Source organism: Triturus cristatus, chromosome 2_1 (genome assembly GCF_964204655.1).
Source record: "Triturus cristatus chromosome 2_1, aTriCri1.1, whole genome shotgun sequence".
Taxonomy (NCBI): Eukaryota; Metazoa; Chordata; class Amphibia; order Caudata; family Salamandridae; genus Triturus; species Triturus cristatus.
This window is the reverse complement of record NC_140581.1, coordinates 1,044,187,745-1,044,213,860: the sequence shown is the minus strand read 5'-3', so window position 1 is coordinate 1,044,213,860 and position 26,116 is coordinate 1,044,187,745. Positions and strand designations below refer to the sequence as shown.

General features: G+C 45.1%; 1 protein-coding gene across 1 annotated transcript in view; it reads right to left on the bottom strand.

Annotated features, from left to right (window-relative positions):
• The window catches only part of LOC146866318 (ovochymase-2-like), a 537,690-nt gene that overhangs the window by 399,086 nt on the left and 112,488 nt on the right, over positions 1 to 26,116 (bottom strand). Inside the window, exon 2 of the mRNA XM_085635459.1 lies at positions 23,382 to 23,500. Within this exon, the coding sequence (XP_085491585.1) occupies positions 23,382 to 23,500 (119 nt within the window). The remainder of the gene's footprint in view (positions 1 to 23,381; positions 23,501 to 26,116) is intronic.

Sequence of the window (26,116 nt, the reverse complement as noted above, 5' to 3'; positions counted from 1 at the left end):
GAGCGCAACTATCGCGCATTATTGTTGCTTTGCCTAAACCGTTATTGTTTTTTATACTTTATTGGCAGCACGAGTCTCGCGCTAGATTTCCGACACGCCTTCGCACTCCCGCTGCCATCGCGGAGTGCGTTTTCGTGCTCGTGTGTTTCCCGACTGGGAAAGTAAGTTTAAATTTCCCGCCAAAGCCGATCCGCGATCGGCGCTTCTTCAACCTCCCGCTTGACAAAGATCGGGTACAGCACTGCCTACGGCGGTGATTTTGACAAGGTTATAATGCGCAGAGGCTCCCCTCATGAGCCGATCGCGCGAGGATCCTTCACTTTCGTTTTTGTTTAGGTTTCGATGTATGTAGCCCAATTGGGCTATTCCCTAGTAGGATTGGGCTACGTACGCTGCTACTGCCCATTTTTTCCCTGTAATTTGTTTATTTCCCCTTCGATCCCCAATGAGCAACACCTCTACGCCTGGCTGGCAGAAAAAACACATTGGGCCTGGAGGGTGTACACCTCCTGTATAAAAAATTGCTCTTTGGCTCCACTACGTCCTGGGGGCTGCAAGAACTGTGCTACAGCTTATGCTGAGGAGCTAGGTACCTTTTTTCTGACTGTTTGTGCTGTGGGTTGGCTCCCCCCTCTTACTCATCTCCGAACCTCACTTCATGAGCAAATATATATACAAATTTGGTCCCACAATGGAGGATTGGGTCCATTATGAAGAGGATGATACATTATATGAGGAGGAAGTGGACAACCCTTCCATAGAGGACAACATTGTTGAGGCCCTGGATGCCTCCGTCCAGGAGTCGGTCAACAAGGCCCTCGAGAAAGCAGTTCCGGGGACTGTGCAGCAGGCGCTTGCTACTGCGTTAAAACCGATCACGAAACAATTAGAGAAATTTGCTAAACGTCATGGTTTCACTGCTCCTACAGGTACTCACAAGGGCACCTCGGCTTCAGAACCCCAGTCTAATTCCTGGCCTCATTCTTCTACTTAGTCCTCATTGCCTGCCCCTGACACTGGCAGATCCAAGGCCCCAGACACTGATACAGATACGGACACCACATCTACTGACACTCCGGACGAGTCTCCTCCTAAGAAGAGGGTCGAGAAGTCAAAAAATGTGGAACCTCCTTAATCCATCTGACATAGTTCACCCAAGGTCGTCTGACTGGTTACCAGCCCCCGAGGTTGCGGCATATCTGCACGACAACTTTCGCAGAAGCTTTGACAAGGAGGTGCGGAACAGACTCCGCTCAGAGTGTCCAAGACCGGACATTTCTGACCCAGTTGCAGAAACCCTGGATATCGACTCCAGCCTTTTAACCTTCTTAAAAAAGTTTGCTAAAAACCCAAAGAAGGGTATTGATCGCGCCTGGCGAGGTTGCCAGGACAATCTCCTAGATGTAGTGGGCCCTTTCGCGAAGATCTTAGAAATGGCTTTAGAGGCACAGGAATCTGGTACTGCAGTGGATCCCCATGTCCTGGCGGGGTGGACACAGAGGGCCATATGCCTCTTGGGCAACGCCAACTGCGCCATCTCCACGGAGCGGCGTAAATCACTCCTGTGCATGGACTCCAATCTCACAGAGTTGGCGGTAGCGGAACCAGGTCCGTTGGCGGGCGGTAACCTATTTGGGGAAAGTTTCGTCAAAGACGTGGCCAAGTATGTGGGCACCTTCACGACTCTTGACAAGGCACAGTCGGGTATCAAGAGAGTCTTTCAGGCTGGTGTTTTCAACGGGGCCGGACGAGGCCGAGGACGCTCATTTGGCCGTCAATTCTACCAAGGTCCTCAGAGAGGAGACTTCGGTCGCGGCAGGGAAAATGGGACTCCACCCGTGGGGGAAAATTCTACCCCACCAGACAGCGCTTCAACAAGAGGCGGTTCAACAGAGGAGCATATCGCGGAGGCTTTCAAGCCCCATAATCTTCAGGTGAGTGCTCCAGATACATTCCTACTACCCTTAGAGGGTCGTACTCAGTTTTTCTATCACAATTGGGTTCAACGGTCTCTTGGATATTGCAGACAATTCAGGGTTTTCATCTAGACTTCTTCCAGATCCCTTATCAGGACAAACAGCCCAGAAGCTTTCTTTTTCCCAAGTAGAGTGCGCTTTTATAGATTCCGAGCTCGAAGAATTGCTTCAGAAACACGCGATAGCGTATTGCGACGAGGGCCCTCGCGGTTTCTGCAGCAATATTTTTCTGGTGCAGAAGTAAGGCGGAGGTTACAGGTTGGTACTCAATTTAAAAGATTTCAATCACTACATGACTTATAAACATTTCAAGATGGAGGGTATCCATCTGTTGGCGGATCTCCTGAAGCAAGGGGACTGGATGGTCCGTCTGGACCTGAAGGACGCCTATTTATCCATTTCTATCTTTCCTCCCCATCGCCGGTTCCTGCAATTCCAATGGCGGAACTGATGGTTTGAATATTTGGTCCTTCCTTTCGGACTCTCCTCAGCACCATGGTGCTTCACCAAGGTGCTGAAGCCAGTGATAGCATATCTCAGGGAGTAAGGGGTTCGCATGGTAGTTTACTTGGACGACATACTGATCGTGGCGCAGTCTCCAACCTTGGCAGTTCAGCATTTACGCATGACCATTGCTATGTTGCAAAATCTGGGGTTCATGATCAACGAATCCAAGTCAGTTCTGTGTCCTTCCCTAGACTTTCTAGGTTTTGTCATAAACTCTCAAACAGCTCAGTTGAGCCTTCCCCGCTCCAAACTTCGGGATATCAAAAAGGAACTTCGCTCCCTGTTATCCAAACAGATGGTCTCACTGAGAGTGATTGCCAGAATAGTGGGCCTGTTGGCATCCTCCATACAAGCGATATTTCCAGGACCTCTCCACTATCGAGCCCTTCATAGGTTAAGATTCAGCATCTGCAGAAGGGCCTCTCTTACACAGACCTAGTCCCTCTTTCCCCAGAAGTACGGGAGGAGACTCAGTGGTGGCTTGCCCACGTGGAGGCGTGGAACGACTGAGCCATTTTCGACTCCCTACCGGAGGTCGTCATAGAGTCCGGCGCCAGCCGCTGGGGCTGGGGGCTCATTGCGGAAATATTTCCACAGTAGGGCATTAATCCCTACGCGAACTAGACCTCCATATCAATTGCCTAGAACTTCTCGCAGGGTCGTTCGCGATCCGGACTCTGTCACCCAAACGGATCTCACGTTGCATCCTCTTGCGGATGGACAACATATCAGTGGTTCGGTACATCAACTAGCTGGGAGGTACGAGGTCCTCCATCCTAGTGGAGATAGCGAATGACTTTTGGGATTACTGCCTGAGTCACCAGATCTCAGTCATTGCCAAGTTTATTTCGTGTCTGTCAAACGTAGTGGCAGACTGGAATTCCCGTCATTTCAAGGACTACAGCGATTGGCAACTCCAACCCCAGATAGTCCAATGGCTACAGGCGATCTGGGGAACTTGCGAGATCGACCTGTTTGCATCCAGATTGAATCGTCAAATGACCAAATTCTTCAGCTGGAGACAGGATCCGTTGGCTCTGGCGATGGATGCCTTCTCTCAGGCCTGGTCCCTGAATCTAAATTATGCATTTCCCCCGGGTGTTCACGCAGATTATGCGACAGAAGGCAGAGGTGATCCTAGTAACTCCCCTGTGAAAGTCGCAGCCTTGGTTCCCAATTCTATTGGAGGTGAGCTGCGATTCTCCCAGGAGGATTCCGGAGTCCTCAACGATGCTCCAGGGCCCTCATGGAGAGATGCACCCGATGGTATTATCGGGGCAGTTGTCCCTGATGGCCTGGAGACTTTCAGGCAACGTTGGCAAATGCCTGGATTTTCGGAACAAGCTTCAGCTTTTATCAACCAGGCTTGGGCCCTCTCAACCAGGAAAAGATATTCTTCAGCCTGGAAAGGTTGGGTTCATTGGCGCGTGGAACAACACGTGGATCCCGTGGGGGCGAACTTACCCTATGTTGTAGTTTTTTGTCTAAAAAGACTTCTGAAGGGTTGCCGTATGGTTCCATCAATAATTTCCGTTCCGCCATTTCGGCGGGTCATTCCCAGATTGAGGGCAAGCCAGTAGGGATGCATCCACCAATATGTAAACTATTACAGGGTATTAGAGTAGCGAATCCGCCCAAACCGAAGTATTCTTCCTTATGGGACATCTCTCTAGTTCTTTCCTTATTCAATCAATGGCCACACAACAATATGTTGACAAGGAAACAACTTTCGCCCAAATTAGCCATGCTGTTATGCCTAGCAGCATGTAGACGGTCATCTGATGTTAAAGCTCTAGACATTACAGGTAGAGTATTTACTCCTGAAGGAGTTTCTTTTAACATTACTTCCAGAACTAAAACAATGTCTCGAAGTGTGGAATATTATGCTTTTCCTAGTAACACGAAACTCTGTGTGGTTCACTCTCTCAAGGCTTACGAAGAATTTACCAAGTCTATTCGGCCTGATGGTGTGGTGCAATTATTAATTGGTTTGCAAAAACCTTACAAACCTATTACTGCGGCTACTATAGCCAGATGGTTAAAATCTGTTATGCAAAAGGTGGGTATTAATACCCAAGTGTTTGGGGCGTACTCTGTTCGTGGCGCCATGGCCTCTAAGACATTTATGTTAGGTTCTACTGTTCAGGACATTATGCATTCTGCTGATTGGTCTTCTGAATCTACCTTTAAACAGTTTTATTATAAGCCGGTGGGTGATATTTCCTCTGTGGTATTTGATCAGCGTTAAACTAGCATAATACGAAGTCTCCGGTCCTGTAATAGAATAAAAAATTAGCTAGCATTCGTGCCAAGAATTTTCAATTCTATTAAGGACACAGAGGCGAGGATTATCCCACCCAGTTATGTTACAGTATTGTAATGTTTTACCCACCCGTTTGTGTTTATATTCTGTCTAAGCAGAAGGACAAGGGTTTTTCTGTCTCTCATTCTTCCAGGTTCTGAGAAGAAGATGGATTAAGTATAATTCTGGTTAAGAAGACGTTTCTTCCCAGTTGGATTGGTTCTTCCATGTTGGAGGATATATTTGGGACTTCAGTTATGTTTGATTTACTTTTACTGTTCGAAGCAAAGAAAGAGGAGGATTTCCGGTGATGGTGGCTCTTATGGGGTCTTACAGGATGTGATGTCTTACATGTGCATCATGGGAAATGTAGTTTATTTAAATAATGCAAAGTTTTCATTGGCTGCTGTGAGTGGCAATAAATGAAAGAGAAAGCATAATCCTCGCCTCCATGTCCTTAATAGAAATGAAAATCCTTGGCGCGAATACTAGCTAATTTTTTATTCCCCAATTGGCTGAGGATCGAGATGAGTGGGCCCACAATTTCATAGGGAAGCAGGCCTCAGCTTTATGGGGGACCGAGGCAGAGTGGACTGAGAACTGGCGGCACTACAGTTCAATGGGAGTGTGCATTGGAAAAGCCAGGCAGTCCTGCAAGTGCTGAGTGCAGTCCCCCAGTTCTGGCCAAAATAGAAAGCACAGGATTTGCTGGAATGGATCGTCCCAGCGTCACATTGCAGTACCTCAGTCTCTGCTCACTGCAACGGTGGGCCCCAAAAGCTGCTGGACTGGCCCTCCAGCTCAGCAGGAAACTCAAAAGTAGCAGCAAGGCAGATGTCTTACGGCAGTTAATATAGTTTCTCATTTGCTTTGAAAGTTTTGAAGTCTCATGCTTATGTTGTTAGTATATGGTCATAAAATGAAATCTGTGAATTGGGGTCGATAGAGGGCCTGAAGCAAGATGGCCGCACACAAGTGCAGCTCTGCTGGCCTGGTGATAACTATCCGTCTATTATCCTGCCATCCATACCCCACAGGACCTGAAATCAGCAGAGACAGTGCTGAAAAGCACTGGGTGTACATCCTGTAAAAAACAATTAAGCGGAACAGTGCAGAGGCTGAGCGTCCGGGAGGCGAGTGGCCGGACTGTGCTGTGCTGGGCCCGTACTGCCGTGAGGCCTGCGAGACGCTGTTCAGGCGGATCGGCGAGCCGGACCCTACCTGCCTGACCCGCCCGCGCTGAGGCGCTGGAGAGCCGGCGTGTGCTGGGTTCTCTGTCGGTGAGCCGAGGCCTGTCTGGTGTCCGAGCGCTAAGGGATCGGGTGCGGCGGAAGGGCCGACCCGGGGTCGCTGGTGCAGTGCCGCCTGGGCCTGCTGGTTGGGGCCTAGCTAGAACGTGGGTGGCTCCCGTTCATCATCGCGAGCGACCGGCTTTACGGAAACAGCGCCCATGTTATGCTGCAGTGAAATTAAAAAGAACGGATCATACCGGCGCTCGAGCCTGAACGTTCCCTTGAGTTAATTCCGTGTTGTCTGGTGCCTGGAGCGGTGCAGAGATTTTAAGACTCAAACTGACGTGAGCTGCTGCGGCCTGCTGCAGGCGTCTGCAGTGAAAGCTCTGGGCGGCTGATAGAGGTAGGAATTGATCTCTCTCTGCTATGGCGGTGGGACGAAGGAGATAGACACGCTGGGGCCGGCGGCCTGCTAAAAAAAGGCTGACACTGCACATAAATAGTAGTGCTTGCCACAAAGGGGGCAGAACCTCAGTACACTACGAGGGCGCAAGAGGCGCAGTCTGGGTTATATGATAATCTGCTTGGAGAACACAAATCTCAACCCTAAAACACCATCGACTGGGATCTTGTGCTGCCTGGGGCCTGCTGATTCCGGCCCCTGTCGTCTTCTCAACCGGACACGTGGACTTACACTATTTGGGTTAGTCCAGGACAACAAAATGGCCACAAAGGAAAATACTAATTTTAAAAATGGGCGAACGTGACAAGGGGCAGACGCGGCTTACTTTTGAGGTCAAAAAATCACAGAGAATTATGTCAGATGATCAGGGCGAACAGGGCTATCAGGAGCGGACTCCTGCGGCGATGGATCCTTCACAAGTAGCGGCGACGCTCCAGGCTATACAACAAAGCCTCTTGTTTCTAGACAGCAAAATGGACACCTTAAACCAGCAAATGGACTCCATGGCGTCCAAACTGGATAAGTAAGCATCTAGAATTACGGAGGCGGAGCAAAGAATATCCAATGTGGAAGATGATGTGCAAGCCACAACGAGCAAATGTTCGGAGATGGAGAAGCTTCTAGCCATCATTCAGGCCAAGAATGAGGATTTAGAGGTGCGCTCCCGCCGCAGCAATGTTCGAATCATAGGTATTCCAGAGACCACCAATACTGGCAAGAAGGAGGTGTAGGTGGAGCAGATGCTCATTGACCTGTTTGGCCGAGAAAGCTTTTCAGTGATGTTTGTGTTAGAACGAGCTCACATATCCCTTGCGGCGAGACAACCACCGGGTGCCCCATCTAGACCGGTCATTGCAAAACTGTTAAATTATCAAGACCGAGATGAGATACTCTGCCTGGCCCACGAGAAAATGGATTTAAATCATCAGGGATTCCAAGTTGCCTTTTATCCATATTTCATGGCCACAGTACAAGCGGCGCAGAGAGAATTCCTTGCGGTCAAGAAACAACTGCAGAAGGCGAATATTAAATAGGTCATGTTGTATCCAGCAAGTCTGCGGATTGAACACGAGGGTTGTCCAAAAATCTACAACTCTCCTAAAGATGTGCAGGCGTTCTTGAAAACTGTTCTGAAAAAGCCACGTGCTCAATGCTCACAGGACATGGTGGTCTGGGACTGAAGCAGCGAGCAGGCTGCCACTATCAGCTAGTGCGGCGCATGTGAGAATGTTGTAGACTTATATTTGGGTTGCCGTGGGGGCAGATTGGGATTTGCTTCGCCCAGCCACCTCCGCTGAGGAGGCTGTTTGGGCTACTGGTGACCCTCCAGCGGGTGTTCCCCACTCTTCTACTTTTGTTTTTTCATAGGGATTCTAGGGTTGGGGGGTTCGGGGGGTACACTGTCCTCAGCATGATTGAGATGCTGTTGTGGGTGGGTTGGGATGGGTGGGTGGATGGAGTTGCGGGGCTGTTCTATATGGCTTGTTTTCACTGGGATATTTCTTGCTGTGCATCAGGGTGAATTTGGTTACCTCCTATGGATTTGATCTGGTCAAATGGCTGGGGTAGCAAAGACAGATAGTGCTACATTAACATGTGTGACATGGAATGTGCATGTGCTGAACTGTCCCAAGAAAATCAGGCAAGTTTTTTTTCACCTCGATAGGCATAACATCAAGCTATCTCTCCTTCAAGAAACGCATCTTACTAAGCATAGCGAGACCAGGATGGACGCGCAATGGGCGGGATATCGACTGCTCTCCTCGTATTCCTCTTATGCTAGGGGGGTGGGTATATTGATCAAAAAGGGCACTCCCTTTCAAGTGATAGAATCAAATATAGATTTTAATGGTAGGTATGCCATGGTTTATGGCAAACGTCATGGGGCGCCCGTCACCTTAGTGAACACATACGATCCTAACACAGTTGAGCCACAATTCTATGAGGAACTGCTGAGTGTACTACGAGATTGGTCGGAATCCGAGATAATTTGGGGTGGGGATCTCAATACACATTTAGGTCCATCAAAGGATAAATCAGGTCACCAGAAGGGGCACTCTCCCAGAGCTGCCCAAGTTATCAGAGAGGGCATGGCAGAATTAGGGCTGGTGGACACATGGAGGCTGCGGAATGTGGATGTGCTGTAGGGCACATGCATGTCCGCTGCCCACGGCAGCTGGTCGAGATTAGATTACTGGCTTCTAATTGCCGGAATCAATACATATTGCCCATTATCACTCATCAATACAGATAGGAAGATACTGGCAAAAATACTCGCCACCAGAATTCATCCTCTGCTCCCGGCCATGGTGTTGCTGGATCAGTCTGTTTTTATACCGGAGTGATCCACTGCGCACAACCTGCATACGATTTTCGCTATGTTCCATATCCGAAGCCCCGAATTGCAGGCTGTGGCAATACTGCTGGATGCAGCTAAAGCCTTTGACTCCATTGAGTGGAACTATATGTTTCAAATCCTGGAGAGAATGGGGCTTTATGTATTTTTGTATAGATGGGTGAAACTGCTATATACTGACCCATATACTGACCCAACAGCTAGGGTAAGGGTTGAAGGGTTGACATCAGAACCTATAAATATTTGCTGAGGAACCAGACAAGGATGTCTGTTATCGCCACTTCTAGTTTCCATTTTGCTAGAGTCCTTGGCCTGCATATTTAGGCAGCGACGGAAGGAATTGACCTTGCAATTTATGTTGCGGACGGTGAACAGCTCGTTATATGTGGACGATATGGTTTTATATGTCAGGAAACCCCAGAAGCACCTAGAGCCTATCCTACCGGGAATATATTTGCTTCGGACACTTCTCGGGCCTTAATATAAATTGGGCCAAATCGATTGTGGTCCCTCTCACCATGAGTACAGCCCCGTACGCACTGGAATTCCCCCTTGAGTGGGCTGTCGAGCCTGTCAAGTATCTAGGCATCTGGATTCACCGGGACCCCGACATAGTGGTGCGAGAAAAATATGGTAAGGCATTCTGTACGCTAGAACACCAGGTAGCACGATGGATTGGATTACCCTTTTCGCTGGTAGACAGAATTGCTCTTATCAAGATTATCATACTACCAGGTTTTTTATATCTCTTCAATAATATTCCTGTTTGGCTGCCCTGCCAATTTTTTAAGAATCTGCGCTCACAGTTGCTGAGACTTGTATGGGGGGGCAAACAACCCCGGGTAAGTTGGTATACACTTATATTAGACTACAAAAAAGGGGGGTTCGGTGTGCCGGACTTGTACACGTACTATCTCTGTGCTCAAGCACAATATGCCCACTACTGGTACAATTCCCATGCATATATCCCGCATGTATCGGTTGAGGACGGTGACACACACCCAATCTCTCTGCGCAGTATCTTATCACATTCACGTCAGGGGACACCCAAAAACGAGATCAACACTATTGATTGCACTGTATCAGCCTGGCAAGCTATAGGTCACCTGGTGGCAAAGCTTTCGCTATATGCCCCTCTGCTTCCATTGGCACACCACGCGGCGCTATTGGTTACACAAAAGGAGGGGGCCGTGTGTTCGCTTAAGCTAGCTGGAATAGATAGAATGCAGGACCTATTCCCTGAGGGCACCTTTTTATCTCTAGAGGATTTACAGTACATGCAAAACAAAACACCGCTGTTCATGTTTACATACCGTGGTTGAGGGTGGCGATATGGGCGCACTATCACACTTTCCCTGCCAAGCCTCCAACGCTACAAGCACATCAGACACTGCTACAAATTATGCCACAGATCACGCAGGAGGAATGGGAATACAGATGCAAGCTGACTGAGGCCCTGACTCCGAATGGGAACCTGCGTATCATACACTTTAAATATCTGCATCAAGTCTATTATACGCCTGCCCGGTTACTCAAATATGGGCTCAGGGAAACTGATGAATGCAAAAGTTGCGGGCCTCTGGGGGCAAATTTCATGCACCTGGCATGGCACTGTGGGCACATACAAGGATTTTGGGCTGAGGTGATGAATCGGCTACGCGTAATGACTGAAGTTGCACTGCAATGCTGTCCAAAAGTATGCCTGCTGGGTATAATGACTAATCTCAAAGGTGCAACTGGGAAATTCATTAAGATTGCTTTGCTTTTTGCAAAACGGAGGGTTGCAATGTGCTGGGAGAGCAGAGCGGCCCCTCAGGTTGAGCAATGGATAAAATACTTAATATATTGCAAAGAAAATGTAAAACTCTATGCGGAGGAACTGCCGCCTACGTCCCGGGCCAAAGACATTTGGAGGCCACTGCTGGGCTATTTGAAGGCCTGGGCCATGGCCTTACCTGATGTTACCAAAGATTGAGTATCACGCTATGTATTCAAAGCATGGACTGTATTTGAAATGTATCCTTATTTGTTGTTGGGGCGGGATCATGCACCACCATAATAGCAAGCCATGTACTATTGGTTAATGCTATTTGTATGACAGTTAACAATGAAAAAAATAGATATATATGAAACCTGTGAATAAATGACAGAGTGAGAGGGCACATATTAAAATGAGACTTGCTAATTTGGATTTGACATCCTTGTAGTGCAACAGAGGTGTCTCAGGATGATATATTTGGAGAGTGTCATAGTCTATCGTTCATTATCCTCATGTCCATGTTGTGAGTATTTTATGTTGTCAAGTAAAATGCGACTCAGTATGAAGATCAAAAATGTATATTGATTACAAAAATACTTCTTTTTTTAAATATGCTATGTACCTTGTAGTTTATTATGTTGGCCCAATGGATATGTTTTATTTACATTTTTGTGATTCAGTTTGTAAAACAAATGCACCTCACTATTGACATATGACTGTAATTTCTAAATTCATTGAGTTTTGCATGTCAAATGTCATAAGAAAGTGGGTTATTGATATGGGTAGAGGAAAGCCTTACCAACTTATTAAACATACCCTGGTTAGATCTCAAAACACATCTCAGTGAAACTCTATCCTCCCACAGAGAAATGTGTTTTAAGTACAAGCAGTACTAACAATTCTAAAGTCAGAAACAACACAAAAAGATTTTTGAACCAATTTAGAAACCTAGAGACAAATTTCATAATCAAAAAGACACCAAAATGAATAAAATCAGATATGGGGAACTTGAGATACAAGTTTTTTAACTTCAAAGGTAAGAATCACCTAGAGAAATACAAATCAACAGAGTAATATCAGTTCGTGGCTGACCGGGACCCCATTGTGATTTCGGGTTGACACTGTAGAAGACAAATACACTGAGAGGGTTGCTCCGGTCAAAGTTTTACCTTGGAACTTAGTCACTTTATAGGACATAAAAGTCTTCTGATGGCGCAAGGTCCAAGGATGAAGTCAGCGAGGGACCCTCGAAGTAAAGTATGTTGTCGTCAAACTCCTGCAGAAGCTGTTGGTTTTGTGGCCAAAGCTTCGAGCAGATCATAGCTGGATTTCATAGTCTCCAAGGTCGCTTTGATACTGGGATAGATTATTCACCTCGCTTCAGTCCAAGGTTTTACCTTTGTATTTAGTCACTTTTCCTCCATTGGGGTTTGACTGGAAGTTAAAAGGGAAAAGCTCTGAGCAGGATAAACCTGATATTCATGCCAGCCAAAGGTGAAAACTCCCTAAGGAAGCACCATAACCTTGACCCAGCCCTCCAGACAACATAACTAAGTCCCACTTTTCCCCATCTCAAGGAAAATATTTTTCTTTTCATTCCTGCAGCCTTTAGGTCTTCAGAGCAGTAATCTAGGCACCAGGTATTTTTGCAGCCATGGCTCCTTCAGAGTCCATCCAGACCATTGTGATCAGCAGTGCCCCCTTAGAGTCAGGAGCTCTTCTACTTTCAGTGTCACAGGAGCAGACATAAAGGAGGTTCGTCAATGGGCCCTGGGAGAGCGGTTGCTGTCTCTGGATGCAAGCAGGAGTCAGGAGACTTCAGTTCTTTTCTTTCAGCAGGGTCATCTTCCTTTAGATGTTGTATTCCCAGGTCAAGGAGTATTGTGAGGATGTGATGGTGAGATTCCTGCCTATTACTGTGCACTATTCAGAGATTGGAATATTTCCAAAACCCATACCAGTCTACTTTCTTCCATTGTGCCCATCTCATTTTGCAGTAAATCATTTTTGCTTTCCTGTAAAAATTTCCATATATCCCTAAATTCAAAATAACACACCCCTGCCATCTGGAGGGGGTCTAGCTCTTTATTTTAATGAGGTATTCTACCTTCTATCAGGTCTGAAACTGATTTGCCCTCCTGCTGGCTTTGGCCCCAGAAGGTCAGGGACGGCTGGGAATGAATAGGAACAGATCTACCAATACAATTTGGCATATTTAAGTCTAAATATAAGCGAGATGGCTGATGTAAGAAAATGGGTTGTTGGTTGATTGGCGTGCGAACCCTGGCCAAGCAGCAACCACAATTCTTGTCAGGGTGAGGAACAAGGCAACCCTAAATTAATCTGTGCCCAACCCACTGGTAGCTTGGCACAGAGCAGCCAGGAGAAAATCTGCTGAGCGCAGCGTGCGTGTGGGAGCATTGTAGGAACATAAATTACTCAAGATTCTGGGGCCGGTACCCAACAGGATTTTGTGGGTGATGCACAGCGTTTTGAAGAGCATTCTCTGTTCAAGGGGGAGCCAGTGAAGGTGACAGAGGAGGCTGAAGATATGACAGTGTTTGGGAAGGGCAAAAATTGCACGAGCAGCAGCATTTTGAACGTGCTGCAGCTTTTTATTAGCAGATTTGTTGGCTCCCACAAGAAGCACATTGCAGTAATCTAGTCTGGCAAGGACAGAAGATTGGATGATCAGTTGCCGAGTCTTGGAGTCAAAGAGACCTAGCATTGGTTTGAGGCCCCGCAACAGTCCAAAACATTTCCCTGTCACTAATTTGGCATGGATCTCGAAGGTGAGATCACTGTCCATCATTATGCCTAGGTTCTTCCCCACCGGTTTGGGTAGGGGGGGAGCTCCAAGAGCTCAAGGCCACCACTCATTGCCCCATAGATGGTAATCTCTACCTCCCAGAAGAATCTCGGATTTGGACGAATTGAGCTGCAAGTAGCTAGCAGCCATCCACTCCGAGATCGCTGTCAGATCCTTGCTAAATTTCACCCTATCCTTGCTGGAGTTGTTGGAGAAGGCAAACACCAGCTGGGTGTCACCTGCGTATGACACCAGGGAGATGCCCCGGGTTTTGGCCAGCAGAGCCAGCGGCCTCACATATACATTGAATAAAGTAGGGCTTAATGCTGACCCCTGGGGCACCCCACAGTGCAGTGGGTGAGTGCGAGAGTGGAAGGGAGGGGCCGAAACTTGGAAGGTCCGATCATCTAGGAAGGATGAGAACCATGAAAGGGCTTTGCCTTTGACACCGATCTTCTCCAGACGTAGAAGCAGGATCTCATGGGAGACCGTGTCGAAGGCTGCACTAAAATCCAGCAAGATTAATGCTGTGGTTCTGCAGGCATCCAAGGAGGTCCGTAGTTGTTCTGTGACTCTCAGCAAAGCGGACTCAGTGCTATGCTGAGGCCGGATTGCATTTTCAGAAATGTCAAGTATTGAGTTGGCTTCCAGATAGGAAGTTAGTATAGAATTGACATACGATTCCGAGAGTTTGGACAAAAATGAAAGCAGCGAGATAGGACTGAAGTTTTCTGGCATGGAGACATCTAGGGATGTTTTTTTCAATAGGGGAGCCACTTTGGCGTGCTTCCAAGGCTTAGGGACCACTGCCAAAGATAGGGACGGATTAATTAGCTCCAAGCATTCAGGCAGGAGACATTGCTGATATCTCCGGAAGGCATCGGGTTTCATAGGGTGAGCTGGGATTCCTGATTTCACTTTGACAAGCAGTGCTTCAATGGCTTGATGGGATATAGGGGGGAGCATTGCGAGCGAGTGAGACTCAGGACTTGCCGACATGTTCTGACCTGTGCCCGAGGGATGTCCCTTGGGTGGAAGATGCTGTAGATGCGTTCTACCTTCTCCAGAAAGAATTTGGCCAGTGCTTCACATTGCAGACTAGAAGATATGATACTGTCTGAGGCAGAGGAGGGCTTTACCAGGTCCTTCAGAAGAGAGAAGATGGTTTTAGTCGGGTTATTGCTTGAGGTTATCAGGTTGGTATAGTGTGCAGCCCTAATCTTGCGGACCAATTTATGGTAAGCCTTAATCGCATTTCTGTTCTCTCTTTTAGCCAGAGGGTCATAGGATCGCCTCTAGGCTCGCTCTAAGACTTAGCAATTTTTCCTAGCTAGGATCAAGGATTCATTAAACCAAACGTTGACCCGTGCGCTTTTGGAGTAAGTGAGTTTAAGCAGAATGTATGTGTCCAAAGCACATGGAGCATGGAGCATGGGCCAGCTACAGGGTGCCAGTCAGGCCTGCTGAACAGAGTACGTTAAATCCTGGCTTACTAAGCATTACAAGGATCCGTGTCTGAAGATGTTTCGTGCAGCCAAAGCGATGTGTCAGTTTTGAGATGCAGCGAGGCTGCGATGCGAGGGCCTGCATCGCTGCTGAGGATCCCGTCAACGGGGCTTGTAATGTGAAGTCCTGTGTCAAGGATGTGGCGTGCAGTCGAGGAAATGTGTCAGTTCCAAAGAGCTGTGAGGCTGTGATGCAGAATCAGGCATTGGTGTCTAGGCTGTTGTCAACGTGAGATGCGATGGCCTGCACTGGGGCTGCGTCACGCAACAGCGGTTCCGATGGGGTGATGCAGGTCTATGCAATGGGTCCAATCCATTCAGCAGCAGCAATGTGTAGGTTGTGCTCAGATTTGCACCTTGCAGAAGAAGAGAAGCATTGGTTCTGCTAGATCCACAGAGGCTGGCAGCACAATAATCCCACTTCCAAAGGTCCAGGATGGGGGTGGCACCATATGACAGGGTGCACTCACAGATGGCAGAGTCCATGTGCAGGTGCAAGTTTGTTGGAAGCCTGAGGCTTCAGATCAGGAGGCCAGCCAACTACCCTTTGGAGTCACTCTGAATTCTGGTTTCAAGAGATGCAGATTCAGTTCTTCTCACCCGGGCCAGAGAGCAGCAGGCAGCAGGTCAGCACAGCAGGGCAGCAGTCCTTCAGAGCAGCAGTCCAGCAGAGTGGCAGTCCTTTCAGCAGCAAAGCAGTCCCTCTTCCTGGCAAAGTAGCAACCGCTCCAGAAGTGTACTGAAGAGTTAGTGTCTGATGTCCTGTATTTATACCCAGTTGTGCCTTTGAAGTCGGTAAAAGCTTCTAGAGACAGGCCTTTGAAGTGCACAGGTGCCCTGTCTTGCTGGCCCTGCCTCTAGACTAACTATAGGGGTATACAGCCCTGTATGTGGAGACAGGATACAGTCAATGCAAGTGTAAGTGGAGCTGAATTCAGCTCCTCCCTCCCATCCAACCAGTGATGGCCCATTCAGTCACACCTATGTTCCCCATTTTGTGTGGATGTCTAGGAGGAATACACAAAGTGTGACTGTCAACTACACCCAGTCGTGTGACCCAGAGACAAACTGCAGGCACCAAATGGCTAAGGCAGGAAAATGCCAACATTCTAAAAGTGGCATTTTCAAAATTGTAATTTAAAGTTCGAATTCTGCATAAGTTAGGATATTTCTTTACAATTCCAAAGACACCAAACATGAACTGGTTACCTGTTCCCATTTGGAAATTACACTTATTAAATGTAATAAGGTAATTCCAATGTTATCCTATTTGAGAGGTAGGCCTTGCAGTAGTGGAAAAGGAATTTAAGAGTTTTTCACCACCAGGACATGTAAAACGTACAAGTACATGTCTTACTTTTTAAATAGATTGCACCCTGCTCTCTGGGCTACACTGGGCCTAACCTAGGAGTGGCATAAAATGTATTAAAAAGGAAGGTTTGGGTCTGGCAAAAGGCTTACTTTGCTAGGGGGAAATGGCAGTTTATAATGCATGCACACAGGCAGCAATGGCAGACCTGAGACATGTTTAAAGTACTACTTAAGGGGCTAGCAAAATCAATGCTGCAGACCCATTAGTAGCATTTAATTTATAGGCCTTGGGTACAGCTAGTGCCACTTAACTTGCGACTTATAAGCAAATTAAATATGCCATTTGAGTATAAGCCATTCTAACACGTTTTAAGGAGAGAGCACCATCAGTGGTAAACAGTGCAGAGTCCTAAGGCCAGCAAAAACAGGAGGCCTGAAGGCAAAAAGTTAAGGGAAAGCCATGCCAAGAATGCCAGATCTAACAGCTGGCCAAGACATTGTCCTCTGGGAGCATGGTCATTATCTCTCAGCCAGGAATGTGTATTGGGCCTCAGGGATGGGTTGAGAGTCAAAACTATTTGTAAACCAGGATTCTGTCTAAGGCAGCACAAAATACTCTTTTATAAAGTTACTTTTCCACTAAAGTTCTCAAAAATTTATTTGCACCATTAAATTATATTTTCTAAACTAATTGGTGAATAACTTTGTACAATTTGTCCACCGTTTTTCCAAGCATAGATGTGAAATAAAGGTTATAATCACACCTTGGCCTGTTCTAGGAAAAGTTACCCTAACATACACAGTGAAAGCAGCAGCCTTTGGGTATTCAATCACTGTAAGTATACTTTATTTCTAATAGATAGTGTGTTCCATTTTTTTTATTTTAGGCATCCAGCTCGGTGGGCTTAAAAGCAGGCTATAGGAGTAAATGTATTATTACTTAAAAGTTTTCCTACATGGCAAAGGCATTTTTCTTTTCCTTGTGTCATCACAGTGCTTTTAACCTGCAGCCCAGCCAGAGCACATTGGTGCTCTTGGCAGGCCTATATTTTTGTGGTATATGTGGGTAGTGTAAATACACATTGCAGTACACATTTGGCTTTTAACTTCGATACCACTACTGAAATTTCTGTGCCAGCATAGATTGATCTTACTGGAGAGCTAAATACAACAGTTTTCTGTAACCAATTTCACAGTACCACTTCAGGGTCATAGCAGACGCACTGTGGCACTGAATGGCAGTGCTACGATGCAAGGAGTAGCAGCAAAAATAAGGTCTTAAAAAAGGCAAAAAATCAGGGTGACTATTGTAAAAATGCACATAACACTTAGAATCAAGGTGATGTTTTTCAAGTCAGACACACATTTTAGACAGTGTGTTAGACATTTTTTGCTTAAATTTGCACGTATAAAGTGGCTAATATGCTATAATCAGAGCTTTATTTGAGTTGGTGGTTGCAGGTGGGACCAACTGGCACTCATTTTTGGGGACCGGCACTTATTTTTGCACAACAAACTTTTATCCAGAGCAAGAGAGAGAAAAAAACACCAGAGTTAATAAGAAGGAGGAAGAGAAAGACAGAAACAATATTGACAAAGGGAGAAAGTGGGGATGAAAAATAATCTGAAAGAATGTGATAAATAAGGAGGGAGTGTCTGGTGGTGGATTAGGATTAAAGAGGCATGAGTTGGAAGCAAGACTAAACAGCCTTGGTATTTGGCACCCCAACCTTTGATAGCGCCAGCTGCGGGCTTCTGAACAAAACATTAGGCCCTAGCCAGTCGCGGCTCCTCGAGGGAGTGCTGCGGGGCGGTGTGGCGGGGGAGGGGCAGGGTGGGGGTAGTAAACTTTGGAATACGGTCGAACGGAGTTAAGTACATAAATAAAGAAATAAAACAAATTACATTGCACGCGCTGCAACCCCAAATGGCGATGCAGCGCGCACAATGTAATTCGTTTTATTTATTTATTTACTTAACTCCGTTTGGCCGTATGCTGGAGTTTACTACCCACCACTCTGCCCTTCCCCCGCCCCGCCGCCATGCAACACTCCCTCGAGGACCCGCCACTGGCCCTAGCACTTAATTTCTTTTCGCAATTCAAGCACTGGCTATAATGTACATAAAATGTACTAATACAAGTAAAAACCATCACATGTACACATAATACACATGCCTGCTCCATCAGTTTCTAAAAAAAATGTGATCTTCTAATCGTACTTCTGTTCTTTTTTGCCATCATAAGTGAATGTTGGAGTGACAGTGTTTTAGAATTTCTAGTGAACCTCTCACTTAGGCAACAGTTTCTGGATTGTAATTTATAAATCATAGAAGCTTTGTCTTTGAAGTGTGATGAAAATGTTGTGATTGTTGTGTGTCATTGATAACTGTTGCCATCTAATGGTAAAAGTGGCAACTTCATTTTAGAAGCTTCCATGGCAAAAGGTAATGGCTATGTGGTATTTTCTTTTATTGTTACAATTTTTACTATTACACTGAGAGTGGTACTTTAAAAAAAATGTTGTATGGAACATATGTGCTCATGTTTTTTCATATTATTTCCATTCCAGTGGGAACCCAAGTAGAAAGTCCACATCCGGAACAGAGGTGAACCAGTGCCTGTGCAGTGCTACGGCTCACACGCTGAAGGTTGCGGTTGACGGCGCACCCGCCTGACAATCGCTCCTTAAGCGCTGCACACTCGGATCTCCGGTTCTCGGTACCTTTGATGGCGCACCCGCCGATATACCTTTTCACAGGCGCTTTCGTCCTAGGGTCTCCGCCACACTGGAGTGTCTCCTTTTTATTTACCATAAGATTGATAAGGACTATCTGTTCTTCCTTTTCCCAACTCAGACCGGCCGGGTTGGAATTATCATCGGCGAGGCGATTTCATGAAAAATCATACGTGTTACATTACAGCCCTGACGAAGTCTCAGGATACTTCCCTTTGTGACGAAACGCGTGTTGGCTGGCTGTGCCTATCAATGATAAAGATTAAACATATTGAAGAACTTCTATAAATCTTGAATGGACCTTTTATGAAATATTCGTGATACTACAGACTTTGCTAATTAGTATATTTACCCAATAACGTGTGCCCGGGGTTTTGTTTCTCTCAAATTGTGTGGGTTTTTGCCCACACACACATAGGGGTTATAGGGTATCTCCCCTATCCTGGTTGCACCGTGTTACATACATAGCGAACATACACAACCCAAACAGAGCATTTCCTGGCATATCACAAACCCTACCTCTCAGACAACTCTAGAAAGCTGGATATATTCGAACCAGGGACGATGTAGGATGAGGAACTCAAATGCAAGGTTGGCACAAGAGGAACAAGAGGAAGACACAAGCACCATACCTGAGTAGAAGAAACAATCCCCCAGCAGGAATGGTATGCCCACCTGGAGATTGACACAATTACAAATCAAAAGAACACAACGGGAGGCTGAAGAGACAACTGAGGGGGTGCTTGATCTGGATACCACATGCCAGAAGGAAGTAGACATTATGGCTACTTCTGGCCAAGATGAACCATCTGTGTGTTTTGGTAGAAGACCCCTCTGTCATCCACGTGTTCTGTATCCCAACTCCTCCTAACCCTTGAAGTTTTATTCTGCAGTGTGTCTTCCCACTCTGTCCCTAAACCTAACAGAGAGTGTGAAGATCCTCAGGTGGTGTCCAAACCTGCCTACAAACCCATGAGCCTTTGCCTATGGAGTAGGACCAGCTGGTTCTGGGATCTGAAATAGAGCAGCTGGCCAGGAAATGTCTCACTCAAACCAGGAAAGTCTTTCTGACACTCGATCTGGAATGGAAGATCGACTTTAATATTTTTTACGCCATTTACATTTTGTTTGGAATTGCACTTGAAACATTTACAGTTTTGGTCTCAGCATTATCCCTTATTGACTGTGACATACGACTGGTCCCCTAATGTTCCCAGTAGGTTGTTTAATTTTCCCACCTCCCATCCATCCAAGCTGAGTCTACTGCCCTGGGCTAATGCTCTATTTTTGTCATGTTTTCCCTTTTCACTGACTTTTTGATAAAGTTAATGCTTGAAGATTTGTTTTTCAAACTTATTAATACATTTTATAGAAAAACATTCTTCAAACTTAAAAGTATTTGTGTTCTTACTTATGTAGGTTTGTATGGGGAAGTCTATAGATTTATGTGATTGTATTATTGGAAGGTTTATTGTTAAATTTCCCACTCTGTACACAAATTACAATATTTCATTGAGGTTTTGACAGCTGTTTACCAAAGTTTTTACATTTCATTTATTTTTCAGAAACAAACTCCCAAAGTTTGTTTCTAAAACACAAAAACGAATGACCACCGCACCCTAGGTAGTTATGGACAGGGGAAAAAGACTGTACATAATCCACCCAAAATAGGACAGGAGGTGTAATGTTCTTCCTTGAACAGACCCTACTTTGTCGGGCTGTTAGAGGAAGTATTATATTGACGGAGCCAAATAGGGTTCTACTAATGGAATTCTTAAGGTTTGGCAGGCAGGGTATTCCATCGCATATTTGATGGAGTACCCTGTCTGCCAAACACTAAATTGGGCCCTCAGATATTGCACGACAGTAGCGCTGTGTTTCATCAGAGCTGAGCAGTTGCATTGTCATAAATAACATGGAATAACACCTTTATTCATAGCTTTTGATGTAGATGATGCAGTCAATTAAACATTTTACATCTCTTTTTTTAGGGTAACAAGGTGAATTACAAATGCTAGGATGGCTTAGGAAGATGCAAATGATCATATTTCTATTTGCCACTGCTTTCCAAAGCAGCCCTGTGATGGAGAGCATGAGAGTAGCTCATTACCATCTACTACTGTATAACATTGACAAACATACAAACTACACTGACGTTCCAGTATCTCTACAACCTGGGAGATAAGACGGCATCTAAACAGAACAATGACGTCTCTTGTTGGTTATGCAATTACCAAAGGGAATCCTGGCTACACCTTCTATGCTGTTGCCCAAAACTGGCTGCGGACCATCATCGTTTGTTGCGCCCAGCACTAAAAGTCAAGGGCCTGAGAACGTGCAGGGATGCCTCGGAGTGGTGCTTTTCAGTAACAACTACTTGCCTTCTTGCTAGAGTCGGCAAGTTCACTCACCAAACAAGAATATCACTTGACCCCCAGCAACCGGTTGCCGGGGCTTCCATTGCCCAGTAATTATAAATCAGCTGTCTCTCCATCCCAGGTGGAAGTTATCTAACTTAGGGGCCCACAGTGTGGTCAGACAGACTATAAGAGAGAGCGGGTCCTCGCAGGGGGCTCAATTAGAACTGGCAACAATGACTGATGAATTCTATGTAAATAGGGATTTTTACAGGACAAAGTAATCATTGGTGTGTTCAGGAGTGTCTTCATAATTTTAACTTATTGTAACTTAGTCTCTTTCAGGAGCAAACTGCTAAAAACTGCGCCCATGCAGGCATGGGGCACTTCATTTTATTTATTTAATGTGTTTTACTGTAAATATTTTAAGTAATCGTACGGTTAATAAAGAATTTCACATCTAAACAGAAAAAAATAAACCCAACAGTGTTGGAATGTAGATGATTCAGGCGAGGTCCTCTGTTTGAAGGACACAAATATAATACAAGGTTATAGATGTTCTGGGAGCTTCAGTCGAAAGTGAAAGGCAATTTTGTAAAGAGAGTGCTGAACGCAGTCAAGAAGAGGTTTAAAAAGTCCAAGAAAGACTTGTGCAATGTTATCTCGGAGTCGCATGGAGAGGAGGCACAGGTTTCAGAGCTTGGTGGAGAATCAAAGAGAGGAATGGAGTTTAGACTGTGTGCTATACCCTGGATTATGTAACTGGAGGTGTGAGTGGAGCACTTGGACAGAATAGCTATACCCAACAACATCAAGCATGAGGCTAAACCCACCACCACCAAGAAGTGCCAGCACTCAAGGAGACTGACATCTATGCAAAGTCATCGGACTCCCTGCTAGTTGAAGCTCTGCTTGCTGATGTCTGCCACTACTGAGACTGGGGAGGGGGCAGGAATTAGTTTGTATCTGAATAAGTGCAGGGGCCCAAATGTTTTCTTAGGAGACCACTGCCAGTGCTGACAAATGCCAGAGTTACCAAATGCAGCAGCATAGGCTCCACAGACTTTATTTCACATAATGCCCACTTCTTCCAATGCCCTACGAATCCAGGCTCTTGCTCTCGCTCTCTGTTGTAGGATGTTTTTCATCACGGCTTTATCGCTTTGTCCCTGTTTTAGTATTTTGCTCATCCTGTCTCTTTCTCCCTTTTCCTGTCTTTCTCTGTCTTGCTCTGGGGTCAAAGTCTAAGAATGAAAAATAGGCCCCAGTTCCCCAAAATGAATGCTGGTCTCTACTGTGGAAAAACACTGGCATAAATTAAGCTCTGCCTGAGGGCGAGAGTTGTACGTAATGTGAGATTCGGGAAAAACTAGAAAAAATGGGGCTGTCACTGAGGTCTTTCTCGTGAAGCCTTTGATTGTGATGTTATTGCACCTATGCATTGCACTTACTGACAGCTAGTGTATCTTCTTTTCAGTAAAAATGTAGTAGAAAGGTACATGACATGTAGATACAATATTGAATTTTAAAGTTAGCAAGCTTAACAATTTGTGAATAGAGCAGAATTAGTAATAAAACAATGCAAGGCAATAAACAAGAATATAACATGATGTAAACAGAGGTACTTAGACTAAAAACAAATACCTATAGGGCGAAAAATACAGACTCTGATGAGACTCAGGCAGGATTGAGAGGAAACAAAGTGACTAATTTGATATATAAGCAAAAAAACAAAAATATTTGACTACGAGCCCAAGTGGTTCAATATCACTTCACTTCTAGTTAAAACATTTAAACTACAGCTACCTCTGCTTCTGTGGAGTAAAGTTGTTTCCGCATTCCTGGCTCCCTTTAAAAATGATTTCAAAATAGACGCTACATAACATTCCTCTTCAGCGCTTTGCGATAATGACATGTCGTAAAGGATGGTAAGTAAAGTTATCAAAACTGTAGTATGTTTATTGTCTCGATATCTCTGTTCAAACGAGTTGCTAAGGAACACCTGCACCATGTCCAATGGAGGAGGTTAGATAACCATTTAAAAAAAAATGGAAACGAGTAATACTTACTTGATTGTCTGCGACAGTGACCTCCCACATACAGTTTTTATTGTCATCATAATTGTTAGGGTAATTTAAACTTGTAAAGCTTCCCGATGACCCAGATAGCTTTTGTGTATTTCCACATCCTAAAATGAAAATAAAAATATAAAAATGTTTTAATAGATGCAAACTTATGTGCATAGGTAGGCCGTATTATATATTATATATACTATACATATATATTTTCTTTCACTGAAAAAAAAGGTCATGGTGACGTTATAGTTAGATGACACTATCTGGTAAAATCTGTACCATTTTAAACTAAAGAAACACTGAAATTCACCAGTTAAAGTTTACTGAGCTAACTAAAACTTGTGACCCACACTAAACCCAGTGCTGTCATCAACATCAATGAGGTCATTTGAGATGTTATCAGTGATTTCATCAATGATGTCATTGAACATGTCATGAGTGATGCAGTGTGTGAGGGCATAAGCAGAGAATGGTGGGGGCACAAGTTCTAGTTAGCTCAGTAGACTATAACTGTTGAATTTCAGTGTTGTTTTGAGTTTTAAATGTTGTTTTAACTGCCATTTTCACCTAACTATAAAGTCACTTTAACCTTAGTTTTTTTCCATTGAATTTTCAGGGTTTTAAAAAAACGTAAAACAATATATTATTACCATTCCTAACTATAACATCACATTAACCTTCGTTTTTTTATAGTGAATTTGTAGTTTTTTTTTAATGTCAAGAAAAATCACCAACCCGTGGGTGACTAACCACCTTCCGCACACAGCCTTCCGCCATGCATGCCGTGTGGTTGGGCGCAGGGCCTGGTCCTCTGGCAGGCCCTTCTCCTACCACCTCGTGGGCTCCCAACTACCCCTACATGCACAGCCAGGCTCTGCACCCAACCTCCAGAGGGTATTCAACCACTGACGGACCCCCACCCCGCATTTTATGTTGTAATTAATTCTCCCAGTTTCTTGGGATTCCTTTGGGCCAAGGGAGGCTGCTCTGGCAACCTTCCACCAAGGGCCAGGGGCACACGGCACTGCTACACTGCCCCTATATGGTATTTTTAAAACATTTTCATGACACACGGAGCGAGTCAACCATGTCCAGTTATGACAGCTGCAACATTTCTTCGCATACTGTGGCCCGTCAGTCAGAGAACTCGCTCCCTTGGGACAAATCTCGGTCCCGCAGGAGCAAAATGGAAAATAGGAGAAAGAGTCTGCTGGGCTAATCGCTTTATTTTTTCAATTCCCGGTCCCACAGGGCTCCAGAGGGACCAACTGTCAATATAGCTCTATTTTGTTAACCTTAATTTTGCCAAAACTACTGAACGGTTTACACTAACTCACAAAAAGCATGCTTTCTCGCTTTCTGGGTAAAGATTTATCTTTCTGCCAAATATAATGTAATTTTGGTCAGCGATTTTGGCTATTCCTCTGTTCACGAAACTCCATAGTGAACTTGCACAATTGTGTCAAAGGGAGCTCCCCCTTTTTCTCAGCCTACACTTGAGGCTCACCCTGAAACTTTCCAGGAGGGAGCTGAGGTTGAGGAACTTTTTTTCAAAAGCTTTGTTAAGATTCGTCAAACCGTGCCAGACATGGGACCCATGCACACTTGCCCACTGTGTTTGGCTGGACTGTTCTCATTGGAGCAGGGTCAAGACCGATTTGCATATGGCTGGATCCAAACTAAGGGGGCATGGTGTGAATATTTTCAGGAATTCAAAGATAGAAGTAAGAAAGACTATTTTCCGTCATGGACTCATGGTACGACAGTCACAAGATGGACATGGGGATCGTCCACCAACTGATGCATTCCTTATGATGCGTATAATCAGCAAATGTAACTTTCGCTAAATTTCTCTACGGTACTGGAGTTGATATCTGTTACCAAATGAGGATGCCCTCTGCGTACATGGTGCCCCGAGAGAATTCTAACCTATCAAAAGCCTTCACATATCTTGTAACTCTGAAGTCAGGGAAAAATAATAATCTTAGACCATTAATCATTGCTTCTTTTTACAGCAGTTTAGTGAAACAATATTCTCAACTTATACATTGCAATACAGAAAAAGTCATAGGTGGTTTACCACCACTTCAACAGAGTGTACAAAGTGAAAAAGAAACCCATTGAAGCCATTCTGTTTTTTTGACATCACTACTTTTATGAAAATTTATAGGAATCATGTGGTTTGTCCAAGGAAGAGGTGGAGTAAAACTGAGAGGACAGAAGATAGCCAATAGAAAGTAATAACTTCTAGTTAGGTACACCTTTCCTATAATTCTAATAATAGTAATTGCACCAAAGTTAGAGAATAGGAAAATACAACACATATTGAACACATACTAGATCAAGTGTGACTTACTAAACCTCTGTGTATTCATCAAATTCTAGCTCTTTATTTTCTTCCTGCTCTGGGATTTTTGAGCATTTATGAGTCCTACCTTACTTTTATACTGTAATGCCCCCAGCCATCACCTACAGTGATGTCTGGGACTTCCATTATTTAGCTATTAATCCAGCTATTGCTGGAGCTAGGCACAGCATCATGTGTATTATTATTATTATTATTATTTTTTTTTTTTTTGAAAAACCTTTATTAGCATTTCAACCAATAACAAGTATGTGCCTACAACCCCCCGGGGCCGGCCGCTAAGCAGTCAAAACAACAGAGATCCAATGTTGACACAGGCAGTACCTCGGGGAGCAGAATCTCCATGCTAATATATTCTCGGCCA